We start from the raw sequence: 19,129 nt of genomic DNA, 5'->3' as shown, positions 1-19,129 counted from the left end.
ACTCACAGTCTTTCCGTTTCGATTTTAAGAAGGTGGCGACATTTTTTTGGCCACACAAAGTAGCCAAAAAAATGTTGCATTATACTGCATTGCCTCTATTACACAAGCTTCAAAGGAAAAACATACTTTGGAGTTGTTTTTGTTGGGCTGGATGAGGTTGAACTTCAAATTAAAGTCTACTGAGTGATCGTAGACCGTATTGACCCAACAAAGGATTTTTTTCTTTGTCATGTTTCAAGATGACAATGCCACGATATATTAATCTCAAACACCCAAAAATTGGTTGAGAGAGCAAAGAGAAATCGTTCGGACTCTTTGATCAGCCACCACCAAGTCCGACATAAATTCAACCGATAGTGTACGGAACTCGTTGGTGCGGAATCTAAGGAGCATTCAACAAGTATTTCGGCAAAACATATCGTTGGGAATTTGGCTAAAAATAAGTATTAAGACTTTTAACTCATAAAAATTTAAAAAAAAATACGAATGCGTGCTGTAATTTACACCAAAGGTAGTCAGACAAAGTTTTAGAGTGTGCTAATTTTTCTTTTGCCAGGTAGTGTACAATACGTACCCATCAACCTGTTTAAATCCAAACTTCGGCTTTCAGGGTGGGCCTGTAGGACTTCACTCCAGATCAGAGCAGTCTTTCATATCGATGGCTTTTAGTGCACACATGTGGCAAGTGACATTTTGCTGATTTTTCAGGAGAGCATTTTCAAAGTTTAGTGTTGCATAAAAATACATTTACATAGCACATCAGTAAATGCTGAAACACAGCTTTCCTGTCTACTTATCACTTATCACATTTGTGCATTAGAATATCTGAAGCTATGGCTTCCAACTCATACATCCACTCTACTTTTGCAAAAAAAAATTTCACTTATCACATTTGTACACTAAACCATCGATATGCAGGGTGGGCAAAAAGTCCGCGAGTAGAAACTTTAAAACTTCATAAACACCGGAAAAATAACCGAAATAAAAAACGGTTTTCAGGGCTTCGCTAGGTCACGGGAATTTTTTTAAGGCAGGAAAAAAAATAACTCAAAAAACATCCGATTGGTGGCGCTGGTACGAGCGACTTCGGTGGATATATGCAAATGAGACGATTATAAGAAATTGCGCTCCTAATCCGCAACCAGTTCACCGTTGTAAACCGTGTATGTGGACCTGCTGCACTCTGCCGTTGCTGGATTTGTGACTCGCCTGCAATGTGGTGGTGGTCATGTGGAACACATATTGCTGTAATAAACGATTTGGAGGCATTATGTTCGTTATTTACGTATCTTTTCTTTGACTTGTGTACGTCAGCGCCGCCTATCGGCTGCTTTTTTTTCTTGTCTTAGAAAAATCCCCTTGACCTAGCGACGCTAACCCTGCAAATCGTTTTTTATTTCGGTTATTTTTCCGTTTTTTATGAATTTTTACTACACAAGCTTCTACACACGCGCGCAGACTTTTTGCCCACCCTGTATAGTATAGTACTTAGATCTTCAGTACTTTATTTGTTCGTTTGTCATTTGCCACTCGAATGAAATTCTGTTATTCGTAAAAACGTTTTGAATTTTGAAGTCAAACTATTTTTTATTTTTCTTTTGAACCTATCCAAAACCTTTGTTCACTATTGAAAAAAAATTTATTAAGGTTTCCTCAATTCGGCCAACTTTAAACACAAGCCAAACGCTCTGAAAACTAGGCAACATAGTTTCCAGTTTTGCTGCCGACAAACAGAGACGTCGTTGACTTAGTTTGATTAAATTTTGCGATGTACAATGAATGCCAAAGCTCAAATACTCCCTCTTTACGTTGGAAAGCTCCAAATCGAATTAGTGTTTGCGAGTAAGCTTAAGGAAATCTCTCAAGGCGAAAAATTTCCGCCTGTTGAATCATACGGTGAAAGAGTTTCTAAGGGTAACCGCTGATAATTTTCAGGCGAGCGGAATTCCCATCCAAAATGTTTAAAACTAGTTTTCACTAAATCATTTTATTTTCTCTACGGCCCACTTCTTTTCAACCTTTCCTTTTGGACTGTCATCGTTAAATTTCTAACTCATGGACTCGCCTAATGTGACAAATACAGGAATTCGCCTCCGACGACGGAATTTCCGTTTTCCTTCCGAATAAGCAAGGCAACACCACCAACAAATACATTGACAGATACTCCTATTATGCTTTTTTCAATTAATTTTCTTAATGCCGTGAGGGCACTCGAATGACATGAAAGTGTTACTGTTAAAATAAATTAACAAAGATGTCACACATAATGGGTTCAAGTTCGAGTATTATTTTTTTACGATTACGAATCCTTATATCCTTCAGGTCCATTCAGCTTCCAGAATTTCCTGGTCAATTATCTCTTACGCTAATGGACGTTAATAGGTTGGAGAATTTCATTTGCCAATGAATTCTCAAATTCATTCTGTTAATAACAAGAACTACTCATTTTCTATCATTCGATTTCGAATTCCTTCTTACTAGTCCATCGATGTAGCGTTGGAATGGAATTCCATTGTCTGTGAAGAGAGCGAATTCTTCATTTATACATTCTTTCTTATCCGTTAAGATACTTTAATATTTGACACATTAGGTTTCTTTCATTAATAATCATATTGTTAAAGGAAGCTGAGTACTCTATGATTGGAACGTGTGTATTTACTTCGTTAATACTTGGAACGCAGATAGCATCGATAGACAGGGAAGTGGCATTAGTAACAACAAAACCAAGTGTCGCCATTAAGAAATTGAGGTGCCTTTCACGAAATCGTACTTGTCGTAATTGAGTGCAGCAATAAAAAAAATAAGGGAAATCAAAGAAGATTCATATAAATTTTAAGTAGATTTTGTTTGAGTTCCGTTCATTTTGACAGGAAGAAATTTCGCTCTAATTAAAACATTCTAATTTTAATGATGGCAAATTTTCTCCTCCTCCGTGTCATCTGTTTTTCTTAAACAATTGTTTCGAAAGTATTAAAAAAAGAATTTTTTCAACTCAAAGAAGAAATCGATGAATATTTCTTGTTTTTCTTCCCTATGATTTTAATTTAAAATATTTAATTATAAGGAAGAAGCTCATTTTTATTCTCTTACTTCCGCGAAGTACAAAAATGGAAACAAACTTTGATTCGAATACTTATTTTTACGCTAGCATTGCACTTCAAATTAGGATATTACGAAAATTATTATCTATAAAAGTTATATTAATAAGAACTGTATTTTAATTATGATCTGCAAATGACAAGGTTATGTAAATACCGTATTTACTCGCGTATAGGACTAGGTTTTCAGGCCTCCTCATGCTGCAACCTAGGTAATTCAAAATCTACTACAAGTCATTGCACCGTATGTCGTTCTTTGGCACAGTATGACCTTGATGATCCTCGTACCAATAAAAACAGAATTCCAATCCGTTCAAAAGTGCATATGCACCCTTGAAGGGTTGATAGAACATATCGCAGCAAATACGTCAGAAAAATGTGATATTTGCTTCAGGTAAAGTGCTGTAGTGCACTTCTAGAAACACCCTCTACCACCTTTACTATTGCGATGCGGCCACATATTCCATGACCGAAAATGCTTGTTCAAGTGTCTTATATCACGCCTTAAAGTTTTCCCTATGAATTAGACGGCTTTTATATAAAAGGAACCAAGCGCGATTAAATCTCTCAAAACTGAGAAAAAGCGATTTAAAGTTATATTCGATTCAGTTATCTCTTCAGTTTGGTAGGTGGTTCAAGTACACACTGACGACATCACAACCTATGTCACTAGGTTCTATTTAGATAACAAATCCCACCTCTTTCAATAGTTCAGATGTCGGTATATCTCAAAAATATTAAAAATGGCGCTTGGTTCCTTTTATATAAAAGCCGTCCAATTCAGAATCACCGTGAATGTCTGAACAAAAAATGTCACAAAAAAAATTTGGATTAATTTTAAAAAATAACTCCAGAACAAATGGCAATGCTGACTTATTGAAAATAATAATTCGGGATTTATTGAAAATTCAATATTGATGAAAAATTAAAGTCAGAATCAGGGAGTAACATAACTGAAAAATAATTAATAAAATAATCGAAAACTGATGAATGAAAACTAATGAGAGAAATAGTTCCAGAATTAATGAAAATTCAGAATTTATGAAATACATAATTTAAGAATTTGTGAAAGTTTTCAGTACGTTTGGGCCCCCCCCCCCCGTTTGATTCAGGGGACCCTGAGTCAGACATAGGTACCCCAACATTGGTGTCAGAGCTGGAACACAGTGGGTGCCTAAACACACACAGTAACACCATTCTGAGTACCCTCAAGAATTGATTCAGAAAAATCGCCTTTAAAATAATTCCCCGCTTCACGTCACCCATCCATTTACGTCGTCTAGCCATATAAAAATATTATGCTATTATCTGACAATAAGACTTAGACTAAGACAACCATAAGTATTCTTTATGGGCATTGTATAATATTTTATCATGTGTATATATTGATTATAATTTTTGTTAATTGCATTTTTAATTGGGTTGCTATATTTTTGAAATATATGACATCCATATTTTTATGGGCATGTTTTTCTCAGCCACCTCGTTGGGCATTTTGCCTGTTGTGGCGTTGTATTTGTATAATAAACGAAATAAGGAGTTTTAATTAACAAATATTTATTTTTTCTTCATTTCGATCTCTAAAATCATATCTCGTTCTATATGCGAGTAAATACGGTATGTCACTGAATTGTATTAGTGGGTGAAAAGAGAATGAGATATACCGAAGGAGATATGTTCAGAAATGTATATTAAATGTTGAAAAAAAAGAGTTAAAAATATATGAGTATATACCAGATGCGCGTATTTAGACACCTTGTTATTTAAATGATTTTGTCAGTTAACTTTTACAGTGGCAATCCGGAGATATCTCAAGTTCCTGAAGCCCATGGACAACTCCGAGCCCCTATACCGTTGAAAGTTTTCTTCTCCTGACAACATGTTTTCCTTCCCTCTCCCGTGCTGTCAATCAACTGCCTGTGGGCGGAGTCAGCTTTTGTTCAAAGTTTGATAACAGAAGGGGAGAAAAACAATGTTTTTGTTTTCCCCTCGAGGGGTAATGTAGTATTATTACGTAACGTCACTCTTCGATATCTCCTTGAGATGGGAAGCGGGGTGTGTCCGGTCCTTCAGTATTATTACGTACAGCATAAATAACTGAAAAGGATAGTTTTTCGTTTCTTGTTTGTTTAATTATTATTATTTTGTGTTATGGGGGAAAGCATTTATCAGCTCGCAATCAGAAAAAATTCTTGAAAATAGGTGGCAATTCCTAGAAGGTTTAGTGTTTTCCAATGCGGATCAGGAAAATCTTAAAAACCACTTAAAGGGTTATGCCCCGTCCAGACTACCTACGATGTCATGAATGTTTCGCAACAGCTCAAATTTTTTCCTGACTTGTTACGGAAATGCTTCAGGGATGTTGCAATCAACAAATAGCAATATCCCTTATACATTTGCTCCAATGAACAAGTTTCAACTAGTCTGGGCATATTCAGAAACACGATTCCGTCAACCGTACCAGGAATTTATCAGAAAAAAAGTTTTCAAAAACTAATGCGTATTTTTTGAAAATTCATTTTAGTCCACATTAAAAACATAGATCCATACACGCGAGATGTATAAATGAATAGCGATAACATTCGGCAATTTTAAAATAATTTTAACACGATTAACACGTTTTCTATTTTCTTGCAATTCTCAACATTTTGAAGCCATATTGCTTTTTCGAATTAATCTTTCCAGCTATTACTGACATTAGTTATTTCTTTGATTTCTTTGCACTAAAAATAATATATCTCACATTTTCTTTTTCAGAACGAATAATATTGAAAATAAGTGTTGTTTTTTTCCATTGTACCATGCTTCAAAAATAAAATATGTGAAATAGCGAAAACTAGTACGTAAGTGTACGTACTTACGTGTATTTTCGGTGTGGATTATACCGATCAGTTATTTCGCGTTAATTCAGTTTTTAAAAAAAGGGGGGAAAACTATTGGTTATTGAAAAATTACAAGTACCCATAGTGCTACGAAAACTTGAAACTATATTAATCTTCTTAAAATTAATTTTCTTAAAATTAATTTTCTTAAAATTAACTTCTTAAAATTAATTTGCTTTTATGTAATTTTTTATAAAATTAAAAATTCACAAACAATCAAAAGGACCATTCAGCAATGATTCTTTGCTTTTGAAATTAATCTAAGCGATGGTAAAATTTATTATTGTACGTTCGCCGAAAATGATCTGGCACTAGCTTGCATAGCAAAGTTCTCTCGAACACTATCTATAGTGTGGAGGCGAAACAATGTTCCCTGTTGCGAAACATAACTAACAGACGTGAAACAAGTTCAGGAATTGTTCAGCAACGTTGTATACAGTGGGGACTAGGCTTTAGTAAACGATGGATGAGTATTAGTAAACCCTTTCTTTCTTTCAAACTGAGCACAACTCAGGTCTATTGTCATGGGCAATTTATTATCTAGTAAGTTGTGTCGGAAGTATAAGTGTGTGTATCTAACTAACAATCTGGATGAGTATCTAGTGTCGTGTCAGATTTTTCAGTGCTGCCATCTATATTTCAGAAGTGAAGTGAGTGAAGTGTAATGATTGAATATTTGTACCGTTTGTAGGTCTGTTGCTCTCAGGAGTGAGGCTTTTGATCGGGGAGATCGCCTCGCACTCGATCCTCGAAAATTAGGAACCACAGAAAACCAACTTCAGCTGGCCACCACTGTGGCACCAGAGGGGTTCGAACCCGGGACCTCGCGATGATTCGACAGGCAAATGCCGTTTGGGCATTTTGCCTGTTGTGGCGTTGTATTTGTATTGTATTGTATGCGAATCCGTCACTATGACCACTCGACCACCATAGCGGCTGTTAGTAAACCTGCTTCCCCGCTTTTAAAACACTTTGTAGAACTCAGATATGTTTCATTCATATTGCACAAGGAATTGTATAGTTACTAAAATACAAAAACTAACTTATACGGACACGCTGTCCTCAAATACCCAATTCGAAAGTTATTATCCTGACTCTTTTGAGCCGAACAAATAAAATTCACTTTTCTAAGAGCATTACTCACTGAGATATTTTAATTCAAAATTGAAAAAAATGGGATAGAACAGCAAAAACTACGCCGCTTCTCTTCCTAACTTTCCTCCGATTTTTCTGGTCAAATATATCTGCAAATATTGCACCCTTAGAAGCGTGGATTTTTTTTTTTTTTGGGGCCTCAGGGAAGACGGCAACAACTTTCTAATTGAGTTTTTGAGGACAGGGTGTCCGTATAAAAAGTTAATTTTTGTATTTTTTATAACTATACAACCCCTTGCAACATGAATGACGTATCTGACTTCTGCACGTTATCTGGATACTTTTTTTGATTGGAACTATGCCTATAGGATCAACGGTTCGACAGTAAAATGTGGCCAAGGGGCTTTCCTTACTACCCTGTGTATAGTCTGTTTAGTTATAATAAACTTAATTCCCCCTCTTTGAAACAATAATAATGAATATCTTTACAATACAACCGAGCAACATGAGTTTGATACGTTCTGAAATCTGTTGTATTTTATTTTGTGAGTTATTGATTAATATCTGAAGATAATACGGCCAGTTTCAGTGATTTTTATTGAAGCCAATCTAGAAAATGAAAACAGTTGAGTTAAAAATACATTGGAATGATGTTGTGTGTGAGAGAGTCGAAATAATCTAAGAAAAGCAATCAAAAAGTCTCAGGATATAACAAAAATTTCCAAGGAATCTATATTTTAGTGAATTATGATCTAATATGGTCCATCATAATGAAAATCATCAAAACAGTCAAAAAAAACAAACATTTTAATGTATAAAAATCAAGATTTTTTTTAAATAATTGATATCTCCACAAATATTTCTACAAATTTTACGGAACAATATCTATCTTTGTTCAAAAGTTATTTTAAGTCAAAAAGACTTTTCTATGCACAACACAATTACGTCAATCTCTTTAGGCCAGTATCGGAAAACTTCATACGTAAAGCCATTATAAAACTGTGTAGTTGCAGTACGAGAGTGATTAAAAAAGTGTTGGTTGAGTTTGTTAGGTGCATTAAAACCAACATCAAGTTTGGGTATACGTTTAAAAAAAATGATGCACTATATAAATTATATACATATATAGGGTGGTCATAAAATAACTTTGCAGATATACGAGCTCCCTAACGGCCGCAAAAATCAACAAATGCTAAGTGTTTCAGAATATGCGCTCAAAAAAAGAAAAACGTGAAATATGAAAACTGACACAAAAACCTTATTCTCGTGGTTACGGTTATAGCAAAAAAGGTTCAAATAGCAACACTCACTTTTATGCATTGTACAGAAGTTAGCACAGTAAAAACCATAAATTACGTTAGAATGGTACCTGTAGTATGGTAAATGCCGGCGCTAGACATGGACATAGAAACATGTGGAAACAACCAATCCACATCACATTACTGCCGTAGAAAATCCCTCACCGAGGGGTTAGCGGGTAAGTATTGCTGTTTGGGTTTTTTGAACTTTTGTTGCTGTGACCGTAACCGTGAGAGAGCTGGTTTTTATTTCTCTTCTAATTCTCGAGCGCATACTCTAAAACACCTACGTATATCTCGTATTTCATTCGTTATTGTTATTTTTTTACGGCCGTTAGGGGCTCGTATATCGGCAAAGTTATTTTATATGACCACCCTGTATACTTCAACAGAAGATTTTTATTTCACTTTGTGTGTTTTTTTTACGTAGAAATTTCACAAGAAAATTTCGTTCATATGTTTTCCTATTTCAGCCTCAGTATTACAACGCCCTTCCGGTAGAACGGAATTATCCCCTATATTTCCTTTCCGGAGGAATCGGAGGAGCTCTCCTGTTTGCCCTAGTGGTGGTGGTCTGCTGCAAATGCTGCATCAGGAAAAAGAAACCCCCGACCAGGTAAAATGTTTACCAATCAATTGCCATGCGTCCACATTTCCACTGTTAGCCAGTTTGTCGTGTATCTGTTTCTTTTTTCTCTCGTACCCCCTTCACCTGAATGTATGCTAGCTTTCTTATGACGTCCAGTGATATGGTAAATATGTATTAAGAGAATTTGTGCATGAGTAGAAAGTGCAGTGAGAGAAGTTGTGCATGAATAGATGTCTCTATCAACTTCTAAATAGCTTTATGTGTCTTTTTTCTTTTTATTTTGCATTCTCTCTTTGGTTTTTCGCTTAGGCCTATTTAAAACTCACCGAAACCAAACCGGCTAACCAATCTTATACCTAAAACGCGTTGCACTTGTAAAATGATGCTAGCAGAAATAGTGTAAAAGGGAACGTTGTAGAGTAGCTGTAGTTGCAGGTGAATAGTATTCACTCCCCCTTACTCTTGCCAGTGGCTCGTCAGGCTTCAGGCTTTATTAGGATTTCAGTCCGCCTATAATAGTGATATCTCTTATGCCGAAGTTGTTACCGTAGACAGTTTTATTTCCCTTACTAGGCAACATGTGGTTTTCAGCCGGGGATCCAACAGGCAACATATTAGGGCCAGGAAATATCACAGTCTTGACTCTTCAATCAGTGTGGATATCGAAACCAGCTGCGGATATCCTGCCAGCTCCCCTTCGTCCAGGTATTGTTACTCTATCATTTTGCCCTTTCAGGTACACTCTTAGCGTCACACTAACATTACACCGCCGAACTCTCGACCACATATCCTTGAGGCTTAAAATTTAAGCATTTCTCATAAAATACATTGATAATGTTTATCAATTTTTACATATATAAAACCTTTTACCCAGAATCCGTTACAGTAGTATCGCTGCGAATTTTACAGCCTCGCAAAAGAAAAACATAATACATATGAGGGTTGATAAAATGAAACCCATTCAAGCGGATCTATTAAGAAGGGCAAAAAGATATATCCGATGATGTGACAGCATTTAATTAAGCAGTCTATAAGAAAGCCAAAAAGTACACTCGTATTCATTAGGAAAATTCACCTTAGGCATTCAAACAGTCGTCCAAGCAATCTATAAGAGCAATCTTCTTGAGGAGAAGGGAGGCACCGTTCGTGAATAAGACTTTAGTTGTCTTAAGGCGCGTATACATTAATCGCGCTGATTTTGTAGCGTACTACCTGCAGCGGTTCTAATCCACTCGTGAGTACACAAACTTCCTTTGTGTTTCTTTTCTTCCTTTTGTGTTCGCTGAAAAAACCGATTCCAGGTGGGTCCCAGTTAAAACATCTCAATAATCATTCACAGCATCGTACAAATTACTGAACCAATTGCGAATGCTTACATTGTATGATCCGCCCGATAATGTATGTGTGCCTTTAGGCTTTCATAGTCAGCGTTCAAGGAAATATATTCAACTTCCGGTCGTGGTTCTGGATATATATTGACGTTTCACCCACATCTGTGGTAGGCATCTCTGGAGGTTGCTAAGCTGAGTTGTTACTTATACATATATACGAGGTTTAATCGGGTGCAAAAGAGCTGTATTAACTGGTTTGGTGGAAATGACTCCAATCACCAAACACCAGTAGACTTTGAAGGCAGCCATTCAGAGCCAGCCAAATATATCTTGCCAAACGGGCCAATATAACTCTTTCTCACTTGATTAAACCTCGGAAATGTATATAAGTAACAACTTGGATCGCAATATCGTTACTGAAATCCGAAGATTCCTGCCACAGATGTGGGCGAAACGTCAGGATATAAATATCACGAACCACGGCTTAACGTCCCGAAGTTCAATGTATCTCAGACTGTTATTCCGCTACAATGACACATTGGGCATCATGACTAAGTGACCAGGCGTGCTTTCTCATGATGAGATTTGTTGCACGACAATACTCGTGTCATCCATTATGTTTTTACAGCTTTTCATAGATCTGAACAGATTAAAGACACGTGATAACAGAGCTACAGAATGCATCGTGAATAACCTTCCATTCTTTTCGTGGCAGAGCATCTTACATAGAAACATCAGAATAGGGCTATGGTAGAGCATCCACAGTAGTTTGTAACACGAGACCAAGCAGCCCAAAATTAATTCAGACATTAAAATCACCTGCATAATGTTCACACCAAACGTAGGTATAAGTGGATACAGACTCCTTGAAGGGGGATGGCCAATCACTGCCGACTCAATACAAGGCCAACGAAGCTAGAGAGATCACGCGATTTATCCGTCCGACCTAGGGCATATAAATCCCTACCATTGAATATACTCCCTACGTTCATCCCCGGTGCGTCAGCCGAAATGCGTCACGTGACCAAACACACCGATTCGGCCATGCCTGAGATCGGAAGTTGGTCACGAATTGAGTCGGCGGCCATGGGCAAATCACTGAAGGTGTGTATAGTGAATGGAGGGGTTTGAATGTCTATCTCCGTCCTCCCGCCTATGCCAATACTACAACTTTTTCCTTGCCCGTAGGTTTGAAACAATTCGACGTACCTGATCCAGCACAATATCCACAACACGATGGCGAGCATTGTCGTATAACATCATCTGTGCCGCACACCTACTCCGGTCATATCACCATACAGCAATTTACTACCGATTGAGTTGGGTCGGAAATGAAGGTGCCATCCATCTATAGTAGCCTCAGGATAGGTAAAGAAAGAAGTTGTTACTTATGTCCTTCCTCAGGATCGAACCCGAGGACCTGGTTGCGGCCTTCATGGTAGTAGACGAGCATCTTACCACTGCGTCACCCGGGCGTTTGTCGTACAACAGAATCGCAACACACGAAAGCAGCTAGGTAGCTTTTTCCAGTTTTCCGAATGCGTCATTGTAGCAAACCAACTGAGTCTCCTTCGCGGATGGTATTTGCGTTGTCCTTAATAAGTTGAAGGCGAGTCTGAAGTGAGTGAGTTATAGATTGTTTCGTTCAATTCTGCCACACCATGGGATATACTTTTTGTCTCTCTTAACGTCCACACGAGCGATTTTCATTCGATCGACCCTTGTATTATGTTAAGCTTAAAAAGGAGCGATTCATAAAATTTTTCTTAATCCACAGCATTCTCCAACGCTTCTTACTTATTCAATGTTAAAATTTTCCCAAAAAAAAAGTCTCCACGAATTACATAAACCATCGAATGATACACCATGAACCTGTACCGTTAAAATGCAAATATATGGACAGCTAACACTACTCATTGCCATTAAACAAGCCAAAAAAATACTTACAAACAGTATCGATGAATTAAAATTTATTGTTACAAAGAGATTGACAAATTCTGGGTAGCCCCCCCACAACAGTGTTAGCATGTCATCACACAACCGTATGAAGGAAGTGATCCATCACGATGGCTCGGCTTCCTGGTGATTTATTTCTTCACTATTTTACTGGATTAATTAATTGCCTTTACCATCACGGATATCAAAATGATTTCATGCTATGGCATAACAAGGAAAGGAAAAAACGGAGTTTTTCAATCAAAGATCTCATCTATCATTTTGTAGATTAAAATGAGAGCGAAGAAAAAAATAATAATAAATACTTGGTGAGGGCTAAATAACAAAATAATGGGATGGTCCCGCTGGGGATTCTGGTCATTCATTAAATCTTCATGGGCGTTATTTAATCATGAAACTAACGTAATTTTAGGTTGTATTATGTGTTGTATTACAATTTTTTTAACAGAATAATAACAATATCAAAGAGTTTATTAGACAAAAAACTCAATGGGAGGACTACATCCATCTCACAGAAAGCTGGTACCACCTTTTCTTTACAAACGTGAAATATGACCACGACCAAAATGTCTACACGTTAATACGAATAATATATCCACCGAGAACGAATAATGTTTAACTTTTTATCAGTAAATCTCAATATAAATCCCTTTTTTTGAACCTATTGTTGTTGTTTGTGTGCGTGTCTTGTGCTAATGTGTTGTTTGCTGCTCGTAGAATAAGATTTTCTTTGTATACCGGATGAAACTCTCATTTCCTTGTGTGTTGTCCTCAATATAATGTCGCATTATACTCATATATATTTTTAGTATCATTTTTGAAATGTTCTGTCCGCTTAATCACTTTCTCTCGACAGTTTAAATGCGAAAGACCAGTTGGAGTTATCATTGATTCAGAGACACAGAAAACAGCGTCTCATACCTTTAACGTTCTATGCCGAGGTGAAAATCGGTATCAGGAAATAACAGTACTTCATTGTTAAAATGGCCTCTCCCGATTACAGGAAGGCCCCCCCTAGATGTTAGCTTTTGTGTTTTTTGGATATATCTTTTAAGTCAAAGCGCTCTCTCTCTCTCTCTCCTCTCTCTTATACAGTAATATCATATAAAACACAAAAGTTAACATGTAGGGGCCTTCGTGATTACGGGGGGGGGGGGGGGAGGCCGCTAGAAAGTGCGACAATAAAGTATCAATGAAAAGCAGAAAAACCTCTGGACCACGAAGGGTTAAACATGGTCGAAAAGCCTCAAACACTGCCCAAGTAGAAATATTACTAAATATATTATTTAACCACTAATTGATTTCAATTTTGCTATACGTATTTTTGATTGTATATGCTACACTATGCCAATACAATGTATTACATTTCTTTCATACTTATTTTTACGCAAATTTTCAAATATGAAGCATATTTGCCACCTACCAGTCGAGTGGTTAGGGAGCTAGCCTCTCACTGTGCCGGTCTAGGTTTGAATCCGTTTTCGGGCATGGATGTTTACTAACACTAACAAATTCCCTGGACGGATCATGCTGATCCCTTGGGAAATACGTGAGAAAATTTATTTTAAAAAAAAAACACCTTGCACGCAATGATGAAATAGCATGACATCATTATCATACGCACAAGGTATTAACAATTTCTTTTTTCTTAATGGTTTGAAAATTTTTGAAAAAATAATTATTAGAGATATGTAATGTGTGTGTGTTAGTATAGCATAGCATATAAAATTAGAAACATGTGTACTAAATTCAAAATAAATCAATGGTTAAATAATATTTTAATGATATTTCTACTAGAACATATAGGGCTTTTGAGACCATGTTTAAAATGTGAGACCTCTTAAATTGATACAATCGATTTTGCGTAGGACTGGTCTGATTAATCTATTAATCTGGTCGGTTAATCGATCAATTTTTAATCGCAGTTAAAAATTTGAGTTGAGTTAATCGACTCCATCAATCCGATTAAAAATAGATTATCATTTTGTTGAAAGTTTGTGAATCGAAGTCTTGATTTGTTAGAAAAAACCGATCAGATGTCTTATAAATTATGTTCCTATACATAACATTTCAGATATATATAAGTGACCATGTCTAAAAACATTTGAAGCAATATCTTGATCAAATTTTTCGACAAGTCGGTTCATCAAAAACTAATGATTTCAGTTTCAAATTGAGTTTGATGTGAGTTTTAAAAGGCATGACCAAAATGTATTGCCTCTATTACATATACAAGCAACAGTATGCTTGAAAGTAGTTTCAATCAGTGAGTAACCTAAAATATGCCTAGTTAACAACGCTTCTAAGTGCAATATTCACCTAGGTATTCGAATTTGAAACAATGAGGAAAAATGGGTAAAAAACAGCTCTAAATGCGGAAAACCGTTTTACCCGGATTTAATGCTGTTTTTTGACAACTTTCCACAATATTGCACTTAGAAATGCGGATTTTTTTTTCAGTTGGCATCAGGAGAGACAGGGCAACAACTTTTTAATTGGGTTTTGGGGGGCACGCGGGGACTGTATAAAAAGCCAATTTTTTTATTTTAATAACCATACAACCCTTTGAAACATGAATGGCATATCTGATTACTAAACGTTATTGGAAACATATTCTAATTAGAAGTATACTTCTAGAATCAACGGTTCACCAGTAAAATGCCATACCCTGTTTGCTATGCACCCTGTATAGTATGCATTCAATTGCATTTGCCAAAAATGCTAGTGAATAGCCATCAATAAAAACCGTAAGACGAAACCTTTCCCGAATATATTCGGTTATACCGCCGTGTTCTCTATGCAACTCGTCCCTCTCGTGAGCTAAAAATAGAAACACGCTTGAATGAAACAGTAATGAAACTCATCTTAATTTGAGTCTATTCACCAGACCGACAATAGTGAGGATTACAAAATACTGACGCAAAATCAGTTGCTATCCAATGTCTGACACGTCCAAATAAAGACAGCACATATATATATATATACGTCGCGATTCAAGATTTTTCTATGAAAGAGAGCTTCTCTCTCTCTCTTATGAAATCGGACATTATGTATATCGATTTCTTTTTTTCAGTCCAAGTTATTAAGAGTAGAATAGTAAGCAAAAAAGTTCAATAATGCATTGAACTGAATAAACCAGTGTTCCTCATCCTTTCTGAATCCAAGGACCAGTAAAATATCTGAGACAACTTGACGGATCACTAACTTAAAACATGAGTAGCATGATCATGCGTCCCGTATATACGGGACATATTACGCGACATTACTGTGCCTTTGTCCGTTCCGATTTCATACAATTGCCCCGTTTTTTTTTTCAACGAAGCCTATTCAAATTTGTAATATTTACTTAGAACGGTTAACAAAGATACAGTGATACCTCGATTTTCGTCGGTAATCCGTTCGAAAATAATCGGCGAAATTCGAAACCGACGATAACCGAGGCAATTATTTCTATATGAATCAATGTAAATCCAATTAATTCGTTCTAGACTATCTAAAATAATACAAAAAACACATTTTATAGAGAATAAATATAGTGTTTAATATATATATATACTAAAACTAATAAGAAATTATCATTTTTAATATTTTAAAAATGAATATAAGACTAATGTAAAGAATAAATGAAAATTTAACATGAAATTTACATTTTTGTACCTTTCTGAAGACTCTTCTAGGCGTATGGAAGACGGCGAGAAGGGGGGGAGAGAGTTGCAGATATTATTGTTTGGAAGGGAGAATCAACTTCCATAAGGACCTTAGGTATCACGGCACTATCTAGAGTCACTTCCTGGGGCACTATCCGAGTTCACTTGAATTCTAACATTCTTGAATTTTCGGCCAAAGACTTGTCCAAACTCGCACCTGCGCCGTGCCTAGTAACACTGTGCATGACAGTGCACGTTTCGAATTTTTTGAACCAGCCTCTGCTGCCCTTAAAATAAGTAAGTACATTAGCACCGTACGAAGCATTTTCTTAATCAAAGCGGCATACAACAGTTTCGCATTTTCACATATGATGGCCTCCGAAACAGAATTGCCATCTAACTGTTTTTGATTGATCCAAATTAGTAATAACTGTTCGACATCTTCAATTGCTTGCGATCTCTATTTCGTTAGCACATTCAAACCTTTCGCTACATTAGCCTTCTTTATTTGCCCTAATGGAAACCTATCGTGGATGGCGACATCCCATACATGCTTCCGATTACAGCAATCTTAATGCCACTATCGTATTTTTCAATGATTTCCTTCTTCAACTCGATCGTGTTCTTGGCCTTCTTCTTCGACGAGTTGCTGGCTCTGGAAATTTTCTTTGGTTCCATGGAATTGTTTGGCTAGATGCGCAAGGTGATGCTCACACAACGAGAAACAACGCCACACTGAGCAGGATAACGAAAATTAGCAGCGAGGTCAAGTGGGCACATCGACGAATTCCGAGGCAATCGACGAAAACGGAGACAAATTTTTCGCAGAAAAAATCGACGATAACCGAAGTCAACGAAAACTGAGGTATTACTGTAATTTTCATAACATAAATTATACAGTGATAATTATGACTAAAAAAATGTAAATACTCTTTTTCTTTTTAGATCTTACATATTTTGTCATGTTCAACGTTTTTTCAGTGAAGTGCATTTCAATACACTGCGAGTCCCAGTAGGCCTTCACTTTTCTACTGATTCATAAATTTCAACAATTTCAGCAAACACATACAATTGTTGATTTTGCAGACTTATCTCAACGGTTTTGGTGATAATTGGCAGTGTCCCGTATTTTGCAGTATTTCAGATCACAAATAAAAGTGGTCTCCAGTAATGATGATTATTTTTGTTTCCATGAAATTTACATTTTAGTTTACAACGATTTGCTGCAGTCCTTCATTTCCCGACTTTTCAGCAATTTTAGCAAATTTGTCATAATATGGATTTTTTTTTGGTTACAATTAACTTCACAATTAATATTGCGATTTAAAGTACTTTCTTTGATTACCCTAAATATTATGGTCTAATTTTTTTTATATATGAACCAATGAGAATATTATATTCTAATATCAATAAAAATATTTTTCATTCAAGAGAATTAAAATAATCAAGTCTTCCTGCGAGTCCTTCAAGTTCAATTGTACCATCGTAACGCTGGAATCACTATTGCAGTTATGAAGCACTGAATTGTGACTAAGATAGTAATAATAATTCAAGGGATAAATTACGGAAATATACAGGGTGGTTATAAAATAACTTTGTCGCTATACGAGCCCCCAAGTGGACGCAAACTTCAACTAATAATAATAAAATTCAAGATATAGATGTTTCTCTCTCGGAGTATGCACTCAAGAACGAAAAGAGAAACGAAACTCCAGCTCTCGCGGTTACGGTATGCATTGCGAAATGAATGGTGCTGTGAAAAACCATGAATGACGTGAAAACGGTGCCTCTAGCACCATAAACGCCGGCGCAGGACGCAGATCTCATTAAGGGGTTGGTGCGCTAACCATTCGGTCGGGTACTTCTTGCAGATCTGACTCAGATGTCCGAGACCGAATGATTAGTGCACAAACCCACAATCCGCTAGGTGGTTCTTGTTTCTTTGTCTGCGTTTATCATGCTACAGATACCGTTTTAACGCCGTTCATGGTTTTTTATTGCGCCTACAATGCATAAACGAGAGCGTTGCTATTTGAATTTTTCTAAATTTTCTTACTGTAATCGCGTAACTTCGAGAGATGGGTCTTTATTTGTGATCTTATTATAGAGCGCATACTCTGAAACACTCTAATTTCATTCGCATTTGTTGATTTTTGTGGCTGTAAAGGGCTGGTATACAGGCAAAGTTATTTTATGACCACCCTGTATCTATTGAACGATATCAGGAATTCCAACAAAGCCATATAGGAATCGACAAGATTTTGCATGAAAAACTGTCGAGATAAAACTGCTTCTAATGTTTGAAAGGTGATTCCTTCTAGCGGCTAGACAAAGACAACCTTCACCCAGCTAAGATTCGAACCCACAACCTCACTGCTGATAATTGATGCTCTAACGACCCAATGGTTCTTAACATATGGGTCGTGATCCAAATTTAGTTCACAGGGGCTCTTGAGATGGATCGTACAAATCTTCAAAAAGCTTTTTAAAGTTGCCGAAATGTTTATTCACAAACTCTGGCTGATAACGCTGTAAACTACGATTGCTTTTGATGTCATTAAAAATGTTAAATTTCCATTCTTGGAAATCTTCAACTGGCCAAGAATATTTTCGAGGAATTTTAGCAATTAAAAAATTTATATTAAATAAAATATCATTTCATGTTTAATAATAGAGAGATCACCAATAATTGCGTGTCCATGATCTTTATCAACAAAATCAAGCATAATGTTATCATTGGAAAACAGTGTTTTTCTTCTATGCTATCAGGATTTTTACTCAAATAGCTATAATTGCAAATTAATTTACGAATAGATTTATTATATCTGTAAGCAATCTTGACATTACAAACCATATTGAGTGGAAATAGATTTTTGTGTTTATAGAAGATATGACCCATAATAATTTTATCAAATCTTTTATCAAAGAAATTCATAACACAATATTCACTAGTAATCTCATTTACCTGTGAAGTTAGCTCAGAAATATTTTTTAAATTCAATTTAAATTTAATGAGATCAAAAACAATAAGTTTCACTATATCATTTCTTCCCCCTTGAAGAATGACCTCATTGATCCATATTTTTCCAATTTTGTCGATTTCTTTTCAATTTCTTCTAATTTTTTACGTCTTCCCATTTTGTCTAAAAAATTATATATATATATATATTTCTTTTTAGGGAGTAAAATGCGAGATTAAGAATTTTACAATTAGTTTTATGAGATTCTTATAA

The 19,129-nt window shown here is 36.1% G+C and overlaps 1 protein-coding gene across 3 annotated transcripts in view; it reads left to right on the top strand.

Annotated features, from left to right (window-relative positions):
• Positions 1-19,129, top strand: part of LOC149085158 (uncharacterized) — a 165,743-nt gene that overhangs the window by 94,689 nt on the left and 51,925 nt on the right. For 2 of the 3 annotated variants that reach the window (XM_089233005.1, XM_089233006.1), the window contains 2 exons: positions 8,847-8,989; positions 9,536-9,667. In XM_089233005.1, the coding sequence (XP_089089131.1) occupies positions 8,847-8,989; positions 9,536-9,667 (275 nt within the window). The remainder of the gene's footprint in view (positions 1-8,846; positions 8,990-9,535; positions 9,668-19,129) is intronic. The other variant, XM_089233007.1, reaches the window with a different exon arrangement.

This window comes from Pholcus phalangioides, unplaced genomic scaffold (assembly GCF_987345545.1).
Source record: "Pholcus phalangioides strain wild (caught in Gottingen) unplaced genomic scaffold, Ppha-v1.0 ptg000007l_1, whole genome shotgun sequence".
NCBI classification, from domain to species: Eukaryota; Metazoa; Arthropoda; class Arachnida; order Araneae; family Pholcidae; genus Pholcus; species Pholcus phalangioides.
The sequence above is the reverse complement of the archived record's forward strand: the minus strand, read 5'-3'. Positions and strand labels throughout refer to the sequence as shown.